The sequence below is a fragment of the Orycteropus afer genome, unplaced genomic scaffold (genome assembly GCF_000298275.1).
Source record: "Orycteropus afer afer isolate SDZICR_OR568_19922 unplaced genomic scaffold, OryAfe1.0 scaffold00015, whole genome shotgun sequence".
NCBI lineage: Eukaryota > Metazoa > Chordata > Mammalia > Tubulidentata > Orycteropodidae > Orycteropus > Orycteropus afer.
The window spans coordinates 14,229,056-14,243,237 of record NW_006921602.1 but is presented as its reverse complement, the minus strand read 5'-3'; the positions used below and the strand labels follow the sequence as shown (position 1 = coordinate 14,243,237).

At 39.2% G+C, this 14,182-nt stretch overlaps 1 protein-coding gene across 1 annotated transcript in view; it reads left to right on the top strand.

Annotated features, from left to right (window-relative positions):
• The window catches only part of TLN2 (talin 2), a 278,945-nt gene that overhangs the window by 7,649 nt on the left and 257,114 nt on the right, over positions 1–14,182 (top strand). The window contains exons 2-6 of the mRNA XM_007958215.2: positions 472–569; positions 2,311–2,440; positions 3,292–3,444; positions 5,725–5,867; positions 8,087–8,214. Of these exons, the coding sequence (XP_007956406.1) occupies positions 472–569; positions 2,311–2,440; positions 3,292–3,444; positions 5,725–5,867; positions 8,087–8,214 (652 nt within the window). The remainder of the gene's footprint in view (positions 1–471; positions 570–2,310; positions 2,441–3,291; positions 3,445–5,724; positions 5,868–8,086; positions 8,215–14,182) is intronic.

Here is a 14,182-nt window from a genome sequence, read left to right as displayed (position 1 = left end):
TTAGGATGATATAGGGCTCATTCACAGTGTAAATGCTTCTCTCTCCCTTTTGCCTAGGTGGGCTTGGGGTTAGGTGGTCCCTCCTTTGGTTTCTTCATGGCTGTCTTGTCATTCTCAGTTGGTTCCTGGCCTAGTTTATGTAGCAAAGGATAGGGAACAAAGCCACATTCAGTTAGAAAGAAATTTTTATTGCGTTCTTCTTGGCATTTCCTCTGAATTTTAGACACAACTTGTGCCCCTCTGGTTTTAAGAAACCTGAACTTCGTTAGTGCGAATTACTTTTCTAGCTGAGCTCTTCTTCCCCCGATCTGCTCTCGTCCCTGCAACTGTTGGTAATGTCAACATGAAACATTTCTGTCTGGTGAAGGAGAAGGCCCACATTCTTGCCAAGTCAGCAGGCTCAGGGCTTAGAAGTCAATGATGGCCTCATCATCACTTTATCTTTTATTCTTCTTTCTTGTTGCATCTCAGCTTCTGACTATGGGCTGTTCCTCTCGGATGAAGATCCCAGGAAAGGCATTTGGCTGGAAGCAGGCAGAACACTGGATTACTACATGTTGCGAAATGGGGTATGCTGTTGAAACATGTTTTTCAAAAAAAAAAAAAAAAATTTATTTGCCCATTGGCCTTCCAGAGAAGCCAAATTTATTATTATGCTTCAAAGAAAAATAAAGAACCAACAATCTATTTTGATTCAAGGACATTTGATTTATAGTTGACTTTCTAAGGGCTGTTCAGGTTATGCTAGAAAATGTCAGTAATCCAAATTCTTCAAAGTCCGCAGAGAGTTGAAGAAGTTGAATTTAGTATTTTACATGATTTTTACATGCCATTGTTAGATTTGGTAGTCAGGAGGTAGCATCTTCTGCATGTAGGAAGGCATGTAAAGTTAAGAACAGAATTGAGGGGAAATGCAAATGTTAGTTGGAGACTGAATATTCATCAGTTTTGCTTTTCAGTAAACTTCAAATTAGAGATGTACAGCTAATAATTACCAATAATAGTAACAACGACCCCAAAACGGCTCTTTTATGGAAATGTAATGAATGAAAATACTGTTAGGCCTTCTGTTCAGCTTAACTCCCAAGGTACTGGGGTTTTAGAACATAAGAGGGACTGAACTTCTAAGATAGGTCTGTGTCCCATAAATCCAGAGAGAGTATACTATACCAATTAATTTCTCTCCAAATAATTTTATTTTTAAGAAGTGTAGTGAAAAGGAAGTTTCTTACTTGAAAGGAACTCCCAACCTACTACCCGTTTGGTCTTGCCATTTTTGTTTCTACACTGTTGTGAAAACCACGTCCCACTACTGTGAACAATTGTTGTTGTTATGTGTCATCAAGTCGGACCCGACTCATAGCAACTCCTCCTTGGGTTTCCGAGGTAGTATCAATATGGAAGTAGATTGCCCCATCTTCCTTCCGAGGAGTGGCTGGTGGGTTTGAACTGCCACTCTTCTGGTTAACAGTCAGGTGCCTTAGGCACGATGCTACCAGAGCTCCCTGTGAACAGTTAGGGGGTGGGATATATGTCCTACAACACAGACATGTATTTTGTGAAAATTGCTTATGACAGTATAAGAAATGAGTAGAGAATCACACTACTGTCTCTTAAAAAGGCAAATAAGAATTTTCCTCTGCTGATTCTCATCAGGAGCTCTGGTAGCAGTGCCTAAGGCACTTAACTGCTAACCAGAAGGTTGGCGGTTCAAACCCACCAGCCACTCCTCGGAAGGAAGGCTGGGCAATCTACTTCCATAGTGATGCCACCTTGGAAACCCAAGGGGGGGCCACTTTGGGTAGGGTCTGACTCGAGGGCACATACCAACAACAACAATTCTCATCAGAACAGATCATTCCCAGTCTTTGAGGAGGAAATGCCATTTTCATTTTAAACAAAGTAGTTTTCAATAATTGTGAGCTGTAAAAATTGCTTCTTTGGGTACAATTTCACTATCGAATTATAAAGAAATCTTTATTAAAGCAATTATTTAGCACTGAAGTCCCTCGGTGGTGTGAATGGTTGACACACTTGGCTGGCAACCAACAGGTTGGTGATTTGAGTTTGCCCAAAGGCACCTTGAAAGAAAGGTCTGCTTTGGAAAAAAATCAACCATTGAAAGCCCTCTGGAGCACAGTTCTACTTAGACACACATGGGGTCACCATGAGTTGTAGTCTACTTGATTGCAACTAGAACTGGAAGGAAAAATTCTTTTTTTATTTAAAAAAAAAAAATGCATCCAGGTTGGTGTTGCATCTAGATCCACGAAAAGTTGTTATGAACTATCTATGTGGTTTGTGCTCTAGGATATTTTGGAATATAAAAAGAAACAGAGACCTCAAAAAATCCGGATGCTGGATGGATCTGTGAAAACAGTGATGGTGGATGACTCCAAGACTGTTGGAGAACTCCTGGTTACCATTTGCAGTAGGATAGGTGAGCATTCACATGTCTAGGTTTATTTTGGTTTTTATGTTTATGACTTTCCTCTTCTTTTTTTTTTTTTTTTTTTAAATGCCATTTGAGGTCTGGGCACTTTTGAGTGTGTTTTTACACACTGATTCGGGCTCAATCCCAAGAAAGTATTTGCATTTTCCCAATTTGCAAATGTACAAACTAGTATTGCAACAATTAGAATTGTTCACTAAGTTGTAATTGAAAGGTTTTTTTTTTTTCTCTTTCAAAAATGAAAGACATTTTTAAGTTGAAAGTATTTATTTGGAAATCATATAGTTCAGTCACACACCATTGCTGGGGTTTTGTGTCACCATCACAGATAGCCAGTATCTCCTTGAAAACTTCCAGTGACCACCCACACGTTTGACTATCAGATAACTGTTATCCTGGTCACTTCTGTTATTCTCCCCAGAGAACAAGTCACTCTCCTTTCTACAATAAGCCCTTCAAATATTTGAAGAAAGTAGCCTTGTCTACCTTAATTTTCTCTTTGTGCAAAGGGAGCACAGTTTCTTGAAGCACTTTGACTTCAAGACAAAGGCAGAACATTGTCTTGCCTTCCTCTGCATGATCTCCATCCACTTTGTTCTTGTTTCTCAAAAATTAGATTAAAAAATTGAACATAAATGACACTCTGAATGTGACTTAACTAGCTGAAAACCTTGCATTTCATCCAGGGTTACTTGATGTGTGCTCCATGGGGCCACCTCCATGCTCCTCATGTTAGTAAGTCCTGTTCTCTTCTTTCCTTGGAGTATAACAAGCCCCAGGCTGAAAGGGATTATCAACAACTTAATAATTTATAATTATAATCCAATTTGTATTTTTAGGAATAACAAACTATGAAGAATACTCTTTAATCCAAGAAACTATGGAAGAAAAGAAAGAGGAAGGGACAGGTACACTTAAAAAAGACAGGACACTGTTACGAGACGAGAGAAAAATGGAGAAACTGAAGGCCAAGCTTCACACAGATGATGACTGTACGTGTTTGAGAAGGAAGCCTGATACAGGCACCTGGGTTTTGCTAAGCCTCACTCCCTTTCCATCATCTCTATAACTGAGGGTGGGGTATTTTGTTTTGTTTTTTCTTTTCCCATTTCATCTGCAAATATTTAGGTTTGGGTCACTAAACTATAAAAAATCTTAAGAGATTAAAAAGTAACTAATATATTTCATTTAAAAAAGCTCTTAGTATCAAATATGGACAGCATATTCACATTTTCTCTGTTATCTTCACAAAATATTTTAAGTTTATTTGAACTGTGATCCAAATAAAGTTGAATGATTTTTTGCTCTCTCCCTTTGATTTTTTCATTGCAATTTGTGTGTGTGTGTGTGTGTAGAAACTGGATTGTTAGTTGTATAGTGCTTCTTACAGGTTGGATTCTATTAATTTCTTTTCTGTGGTATCATTTAACATATTTCTCTGTTCTTTTAATTCTTTAAAACTAGAGGCCTAATCAGATTCAAGAGAATGCATGTGTGAGCATGCATGTATGCATGTGTGTGTACATATGTACATGGACACATATATGTGTACACATGCACATATTCATATATGTATACACACATGTATGTACACATCTATTTAAAATAAAGATGACTCCTTCCATTGTATTATGTACTTCCATTTAAAAGTTAACAATCATCAATGACTATTATCTGGATTCATTATTTCCTTAGTTGTTACAAAATAGCAATGTGATTCTTTCATAGCAAAGTCATGTTTTACAGCCACACGGTTAATATATTAGCCCATGTGCCCCAAAGCCGGTGCTGTGTGTAACTTGCTGCCTGATCCTCCGCAGAGAGGATCTTAATCCATGCCACAGCTCATTTAGGCCTCCCCATCCTCTCCCTTTCATTTTCTTGCCTTTGCTCCTGCATTGGGAAGATGTCATATTGTCATTGTGTGTATTGATCTTCAATGGAGCTGTCATTTCCTCTGACCCTTTGTCCCTTCCCTTTTCTTTCTGCCTCATTTGATTTCCAGTAGCATACTTCCTTCCAAGCGAGACTCAAGGAGACAAATCCTGAGGGTTTATTAATATGTGCACCACACTCTCCTAGGTATTGTGAGAGGTTAGGTCAGTCAGACACATTCCCTGTGCTGAAGTTGTTTATAACTTCATGAGGATGGTAATAAATACTTACCCCCCCCAAAAAAACAAACTCATTGCCTTTGAGTCGATTGACTGAAAGTGACCCCTTCTCAGGTTTCCGAGGTCGTTTCTTTACGGAAGCAGATTGCCCAATCTTCCTTCTGAGAAGTGACTGGTGGGTTTGATCCACTAGCCTTCTGGCTAGCAGTCAAATGCCTTAGGCATTATGCCACCAGAGCTCCTAAATATTTACCCACATGTGTTAAGCCCAGAGAGGAAGGTAGATACAAAAGCTGTAGGAAGTACAGAAGAGTGATCAATTCCACTCACTCACTGCCATCAAGTTGATTCCAACTGATAACAACCCCATTGGCTTTCCAAGGCTGTAAATCTTTACAGAAGCAGACTGCCTCATCTTTCTTCCACAGAGGGGCTGGTGGGTTCAAACCACTGACCTTTTGGTTAGCAGCCAAATGCCTTAACCACTGCACCACCAGAGCTCCTGTCCAATGGGCATAGATATCAGGAAAGGAGACCTGGTGGTACATTAAATACTAATGCTAATTGAAAAGTTGGAGGTTTGAACCTACCTAGTGGCCCTATAGGAGAAAATACAAAATACCTGACTATCTGCTCCTATAGAGATAATAGTCTTAAGAACCCTATAGGACAGTTCTACAGGGTTTCTGCCCCATCCTCACCATCTAGTGTTCTATTCTCCCAGCCCCCTACCCATTATGTTCATTTTCCTTCTCTTTTCTGATGAGGGTCAGAGACAACTTATTGTGCTCAGAGTTTGTAAATTATTTCACTTGATAAGACTGTAGATCTATTCTTGATTTAAAGGAAATGACTAACTTGGTTGTCTTAACACAAGGCACTAATTTTTTTCCCCCAAGAGAAAGAATGTGTTATAAATTCAATTGCAGTGCTTTAGCTAACTTTAGGAATTTTCCCTCATTCCCTTTCTGGTTTGTTGTATGGTAGGTACAAATTTATTTTTCAAAGTTAAAAAGCACAGTTCTAAAATAAGTAACTAAAACTGAATATGTTGTTATAGAAATCAGTATCTGATTCATTCACTCTACTGTTTGGGTAAACCCCCTTTAATTAAGAGGAAATATAAACAGTTCTTTCACATGTCTTGTTGTGTTTCAGTAAATTGGCTGGATCACAGCCGAACGTTCAGAGAACAAGGAGTAGATGAAAATGAAACCTTGCTGCTTAGACGGAAGTTCTTTTACTCTGATCAGAATGTAGATTCGAGAGACCCTGTGCAGCTGAACTTGCTGTATGTTCAGGTATGGTATTTAATGTTCAGATACTGAGGCTGATGAAATTTCCAGGGGTTTTGATTGTGAGCAGGATTTTGGCTCCAACTTCTTTCATGTTTGTAGAATCTAATTTCAAACAGACATTGCTCATGGGGGGGAGCTCTGGTAGTGTAGTGCCTAAGGCATTTGACTGCTAACCAGAAGACTGGCGGTTCAAATCCACCAACCACTCCTCAGAAGGAAGGTTGGGCAATCTACTTCTGTAGTGATACCGCGTCGAAAATCCAAGGAGGGGTCGCTATGAGTCAAATGCAACTTGACAGTAATGAGTTCAGTTTGGTTTTGGTTGCTCATGGGTTCAGCACACATTTCTGATTGTAGCTCAGGTTGATGTTTGACATTGGCTGCTGGCTGTCCAGAGTAATGCCTTTCTTGGCCTCAGATTGGGACATGATAACCAGTATCCCTCTGTGCCCGACACTGAGAGACCGTTGTTTGAACTGAACTGGCTAACTACTTCAAACATAGTACACTTTGTAACCTGGCAGCTTAGAACACAAGAGAATACTAGTCACAAAATTACTAATTTTCATTAACTGAAAAACAGTCTCTCTCTCAATAACCTTTTATGTCTTAACCCATTAAACTTGGACAAGTTATTTAACTCTCCTAAGTTGCAGTGACCTGGTATATAAAATCTGGCCTTGGAACTAGGTGGTCCTCAAGGTTTTTCTGAGCTCAAGGAAAACAATTCGTATTTCTCTCTTTCTGGCCACCTCATTTACTTTTCCTTTTTTTCTCTCTACATTATCTTTTTCCCTCTTTCCATTTATTTACCTCTCTGCCCCTAGAAATAGTGAAAGTCAGCAAATTGGAGCCATGTTGGCTGACTATATTTATAAATAAAATTTTGTTGGCACACAGCTATTTTTTTCTTTTAATACATATTTTCTGTAGCTACTCTTGCAGTCCAGAGGTAAAATTCAGTGGTTGTGACAGTGACCATGGAGACAATATAGCCTACGTCTAAAAGATTCACTATAGAACCCATAAGACTATGGCCCCCAGTTACCCTTCGGGCCTAGAATTAGACTCACTCCCATGGATTGGCTCTCAGCCCAACAGTAGAAAGACCTACGTGCAGAACACCTACCCCAGGATGAGGCATTCACCTGCTTTAGGAAGATGTACCTCTTAGAGCAATCAGCCATGAGACACCAGAGGGGCAACATTCACATGGAGGGAAAGCTGGACAGACAGGAATGCATAGTTAAGAAGGGCACAGGGAGGGCTTAGTCACAGGGACAGGAGGGGAGGAGAGTTTGTTATGGGCGGGGATGGTAATCAGGACATGAAGTCAAATGTACATGAACTGTTGAATGTAAAACAAATTTGCTCTGTAAATGTGCACCCAAAACACAAATAAATAAATAATAAAATATACATTGTCTGTCCCTTTATAGGACAAGTTTGCTGGTCCCTGAGTTAGTGGATAAAACAATGGCTTGGGGGGAGGAGGCTGGAAGGGAGGAAATATCAGGACAATGAGAAAACACTTATTGGTTTAAGTCTCAGCGATAGTTAAGTGTCACTAAGATAGACACATGTAAGAGTATTTTGGGGGTCATTTAACTCAGGTAAGGAAGGACAGAGAGAATAGGGATAAATAGCAATAATAGTATGGATAGAAGACCTCAAACACAGTGAGTTTACAGGACTGTGCATTTGCTTGTCATTCTCTCTAAGTGTCTGGAGTATTTTATTCTTGCCTGTTTGTCTGTCTCTCCCCCTCCCCCTTTCCCTTTCCTCTGTCATCTTCTTTATTTTGGGATGAGAGCTGGGTTAATTTTTACCTCTAGAGTATGGGGTTTTTTTTTGCTAGCTTTATGATTTAGGAGTGATAAAAAGTAAATTATATTGCTAGTCCAGCCTCTATAAATCTGCTAATTTAGTAAGGATTTTCTTTTGCTTCTGTGTTTCATAATCACTTCTCCTTTCCTAGATTATAATCACACTTGTTTTCATATGCTGGACGTCACTGATGCTTTCCATGTCATCGATAAGCAGTTTGGGGCAAAGATGTGTTTTCCTTTTGCCTTTATTCTCCTGCACTACAACCAACCATAGCATCCTGAAAGCATCCTTGTGGATGGCTGGCACATTTCCCATGTTCAACAGAGAGTATGTGGAAGAAGTGGGCCGTTCCCCAAAAGCCCCTGATGCTTTTGCTTCTTCTTGTGTTTCAGGCTCGGGATGATATCTTGAATGGCTCTCATCCTGTCTCCTTCGAAAAGGCTTGTGAATTTGGTGGATTTCAAGCCCAGATACAGTTTGGACCTCATGTGGACCATAAGCATAAACCTGGATTCTTAGAGTAAATTACCATTTATTTATTTTCTCCTTCTTCCTTTTCTTTTTCTCTTCCTTTTCACCTATTTACTTTTAAGCTAGCTACTCACAGTATACAATCAGTTGTGAAAATCTTAGCTTTTGCTCAGTTGAATGTATGATAAAATTTGCAGACCTTGAAAAAAGCAAAATGACTACAAATTCTATGTTGGAATGATGACTATAAAGGTTGTTTCAAGTTCAGATACTGTGAATTCCTCTCTGGCCTGTTCCAGGTTACACTGGAGTTCTGGACCTCACTTGCCTCTAAACTCTGAAACCCCTGCCCATGAGAACATTCCTTCTTCATACTGGACCAAATTTTGTTGTCTTTTTTTTTTTTCCCCTCAGATTCCTGTATTAGAGCCACAGAGTCTAAATGAGAAAGCATCACATTTTTTATTATAGTCTTATGGATTCTTTATTGCTCTGTAAGTGTAATGCACACATTAAATATTTGATCCTTTCTTTTCACTCATCTGGCCCTTGGTTTCCTTTTATAAAATTATGGCATAGTTCTTTCTGGCTCCAGACTTCCCAATTCAAGAGGAAACTAATCCTTCTGATTCATCATGGCCCCATAGAATATGGGCCTTAGTTGAGTTTTTTGGAAATGTTCAGCAGGACAATGACAGCCATACCCACCCAAGCTGCTGTTTATCAGAGCCCCACCCCCATCCCTGTGCCCCATTGGTAGTGCACCTTTTTTTAAAAAAAAAAAAAAATCTGTTTTTCTGTCTGTCTGCCTTTCATTTCCCTTCTACTTCTTTGGGCAGATGAAATATGTGGGTGAGGCTTAAAAAAAAAGAATCACTCATGGTCAATGTGATTACTATCATGCTGTTACCTAGAATGCAGCATCTAGAGACTTTGGAGGCTTTTTGGACCCATCAGGAGGATGGGAGGACGTGAGCTTTTAATGGAGATGTGCAAGCATAAGATGTGTTCAGTAGGCCATCAGTTGTATTGTATCCAACTGTATCAAGGGGAGAAGACAATGTAAGTGTTCATTTGACAGTTGATTCCACTTTGGTGGAAGTCAGTTGGGACCAGCATATACTGTTGAAGAAGGAAACCCAACTTTAACCTGCTGTTTGGTCTAAACTGAATTGTTTAAATAACAAACAAATAAGCAGAAACTCTAGCCTTGTCTTAATGAATCCCAGGAAGACTAAAGTTAGGCTTTGTCTTATAATATACCATTCTGTGGCCTTGATTCTGAGCATGGCTCTGAGCAGCTCTCTCAGTTACTCTGTTCTGTATTATCCAGATGAGTCATATGGTCAAGAATTCCTCCGGGCCCATTTTTATGTGGCCTATGTGTCTTCCTTCCTACAGGAGCCATGGGGAAACTAGCCTGTCTCTCTGTTCCATGGCGCCACAGATGCCTTGCCAAAGACCATGCATACACATGCTTTTAAGAGTTTCCCTGTTCCCACATTCAGATTCACAAATAGATATATTTGGTGTCATAAACCTGAAGATTATGGCCATGGAAGTTAATAAATTGACACCAAGAATTAATTAGGCCCCGGAAGAGCCAACCTATTTTGTTTCTGTCTACTTCTATGAGAGACTGATGAAGAATAGGAGAAAATGATGGAGAGATTTATGAACCAAATTTTTAAAATAAAAATGTTTCTTGTTTTTATGTTTTCCTACTAAAACCTGTGTGGCCCTAATGGGAAGGAGATCCCAATGTAACCATTCAACTGGTGCCCAAGCCTGATCATAGGAAGATGATACCCTGGTTATTTAATTAATGCCTCTTCTCCAGAGATGTAGGGCAACTGATTTTCAGGCCTCCATTATGACTTCAGAGAGCAGTGTTTTATGTGATAGATGTGGAAGGAGGCTCAGAGAGGAGATATGGTTTCTTCATAGTTATTAGCTGCTGTCAGGGCATCTCCCAACTCATGATGAGTCCATGCACAATGTGATCAAGCCATTGTGATCCATAGGGCTTCTGTTGACTGATTTTCTGAAGTAGATTTCTAGGCCTTCTTTCCTATCTGTCTTAGTTTGGAAGCTCCACTGTCACTTGTTCAGCATCATGGTAGTTCACAGGCCTCCACTGACAGACATGGCTTGAGGTGCATTGGCCAGGAGTCAAACCCAGATCTCCTACATGGAAGACTAGAATTTTATCACTGCACCACCACTCCCCCTATTCACAGTTACTTAAAGAGCTTTTCTGCAAACAGCTTCTGACGTCTAACATTGAGTTCTGTCGTTTTCAAAGGCATTCCTTTATTCAGGGCAAAGCTGCTGCTTTCACTGGTTTCCCAATATCCAGCAGAATTATACTTAAAGATGTGATTACAAAGTCCTTTTGTCTTTTTCCTAGTGTCCCTGGTTGTGCCAGCCAACTCACAGTGAACATTATTGTACCTGCTGACTGCTTTCGCCAAGATTGCAAACTAGCATCAGAGGTTTGGCAGTTGGCCTTAACTGTGTGCACTGTAATTTATGGTCCTGTTGGATGCTGCATACTCACCCTCATTAATAATGTCCCTTCCCTTAATAATCTGAGATAGCAAAGGTTAAGTAATTTTATTCAGTCAGTTTTCTTGTTTCTCAGACTATATTATGAAGCTCACACCTCTACTGGTACGTGTGCTTTTACTCAGATTCCTGATTAAAACGAGCTTATTATGCCTGTTGGCAGTTGTTTTTCCTTATAAATTTGATTTACTTTTTAATTAAACCAAACCTAGTCTAGGTAATGAGGCATTTTCATTTAATGTAGATATTTAATTGTGTCCATTAGTATGCATACTTCACAGGTAAAACTTCCTCAGGATGTACATCTCCTTTTAATTAAAAAAAAAAAAAAAAAAACACAGCAAGGCCTCATTTCCGTAATTTTAACTTGGATAGTTGGTTCCTGTTTTCTGGTATATGTATCCCTGGGCTGTTCCAGGCTTTATGTCTTTCCACATCTAGCTTTCACAGGTGATATCCACTTGAACAGTTTTTTAAAAAAAATAGTGAGAAGGTTGAATTTGTCACAGAACCAGGTTGAAAAGAAAGGCCAGGCAAAGATTTCAGTCACGTACCTTCTGAGTGAGGAAAAGAGACATATGTCTAATGAGTACATTGCTTTTAATTTTTTGAAAATTACTTTAGCACATTTTTATGAGCTTCTCATTCACCTTTCTTCAGTTTCTTTAACATTTTCTCGATTTGAAATAATGCAATGAGCAACTGCAAAATTTTCTGAGTGTTCAGGAATTTAAGGATTATATAATGCATCCCATCTGCTATAGAGATGGGGAAGTAGGTCCTAGAGAGGCAGAGATAAGGCACAGACCTGATGAGAGCAGACAGCCAGGAAAAAAGCCAGTTCCTCCAAATGTAGTCTGATGGGCTTTATCTACAGAACAGTTTTCCTCAGGTCACTTCCAAAGAATCCTACAAAAGGACATTTTGTTGAGAATGAAGTATAAAGAACACATCAAATTAATAACCAAGCATGTACATTATGCTCTTCTGTGTTCAGAAAGTGTTTTCAGAAGACATACTGTCCATTCTTCTTTTACTTATTGAGGACCTCCTTTTCATGTTCTCTTGTTCTAGGTAGAGGGAAGATAATAGGGAGATACTGAGATTCTGTACTAACTCCTTGATGCTTTTGAGACTACAGATTACTTGGCAGATAAAGTTATGAAATAGTTATTATGAAGAGTCAAAATTTGGCTCTGATGATTTCAACAAGGTTCACCCGTATAACTGTGTTTTTAAATGCAGGACAGTCTATTTAGAAAGCCAGAAGTCACAGTAGAGGCTGTGGGATCTACCATGAATTGTTTCTAGGAAGGCAAGAACGGATGGTATGGGAAGCAATGCTGGTCAAATAATTTGGTAAAATAGAAGGAAAATCTAAAGAAGAATTAGCTCTTAAAATAGCAACAATAATTAAAAAAAAAAAAATTAAAATAATAACTAATTTCTAGACAACCAGATACTATGGGAGAGAGGTCCAATAGATCTACCATCTCAGGACCATAGTCCTGGGGGACACCAGACTCAATTGGCACAACAAAATACATAAAAGCCTTGCTCCACATCCTATGTTGGTGAGTAGCGACTGGGGTCTTAAAAGCTTTCAAGTGTATCTAAGATGCAGCTAATGGTCTCCTAGCATCAGAAGCAAAGAAGACCCCCCCCCAAAAAAAAAGTAAAAGCCATTTGGAAGCAATCAGCCATAGGACATGATGACCCTGGGGACCAGAAGAACTAGATGGTGCCCAGCTACCAATGCCAGCCACTCAGGAAAGTATCAAATCTGGAGATCCTGGATAAAGTGGGAGGGAAAACATGGAACAAAATCCAAAAACTCAATAATGACCAGAATTACTGGTCAGATGAAATATGGTAAGACCCCCAATACTGTGGCTCTGGAATACATTCTGTGCCTGGAATAAAATGCACCCCCAGGGGCTGGCTCTCAGCCCAATAGTTAACAAGATATATAGGCAGACCACTCAACCCAGGATGACGCACCCACATACTCTATGGTAATACATCCCTTAGAGCAATAGACCATGGGACACAAGAGGACCAACATTCAAATTGAGGAAATGCAGGACAAACAGGAGTGCATAAATATGAGGGGCACAGGAGGAGTTACAGGGTAGGGAGGGGAGGAGACTGGGTTAGGGTTGGACATGGCGAATGGGGAATGAAACTAAATGTACACATAATGTTGAATGTAAAACAAGCTCTTAAAATAATAAAAGAATAACTAATTTCTGAATCTTGGAAAACAAGGTAGACAACTTTTAGAAGTAAGTGATCCCAGTCAAAGTCTTCTATGGACTTTATTATATGGGAAGAGATTAGAGACTCGGATAACCTTTAGACCTTAAATCTAGTGTAAGTGATAAAATTGAAGGTAGCTCTAAGTGGTAGATATAGAATGTCACTGTACAATTCTTTCAACTTCCTTCTGTGTTTGAAAATTTTCATAATAAAATGTTGGATAAAAATTGAAGGCAGCCAAAATAGGATAGAAATAGACTATAATTTCTAAACTAGCAGAGGTGGAAAAAAGAAAGAATATAAGCAACTTGACTAATACAGTACTTATTGTGCGGGATAGATAATGGGAAAAAAAACTACTGCAAATAAAATGCTACAAAATAAGACAGTAAAAATACACCCAAATATATTAACTGTCATAACAAAATGTAAATGTAAAGCAAACTTGCCAGTTCATAAACCGTTGTTGTTGTTGTTAGGTGCCTTCAAGTCAGACCCGACTCATATCGACCCCTCCTTGGGTTTCCGAGGTGGTATCACTATGAAAGTAGATTACCCAACCTTCCTTCTGAGGAGTGGCTGGTGGGTTTGAACCGCTAGCCTTCCAGTTAGCAGTCAGGTGCATCAGGCACTACACTACCAGAGCTCCTGTTCATAAACAGAGGTTCTCATATTGAATGAGATTTTTTTTTCTTAGTACAGGTTTACCTTTTCCGAGAGAACACTTACAATTTAAAGACAAAGCAAAAATGGAAATTACAGGTGTGGGAAATTATCAGGAAATTACAATATAAATCAAAGCTGGAGAAATGGTATTTAATATTACACAAAATAGACTTTAAGTCTAACAAAGCACAAGTAGAGATAATGAAGACCATTATAAAGATAGGAGTAATTCAATAGTACGATATAATAATGACAACTGTATATGCATCTAACAACATTACCTTAAAATATGAAAAGGAGAATTACAATTACAAGAAGAATTTCCAAGTTGGGAGACAAAAACAGTCCTCAAAAGACACAACTACACCCACACCTCCTGTGACTTCACTTACTGAACGAGAGCCACTTCCTCCTTCTCCACCAATGGGCCAACGATAAAAAACCACCAAGAAGAGCCTGAACCACCCTTGGCTGCTCTTCACAAACAGTTAACAGAGATCTAAATACAACAATGTCACGATGCC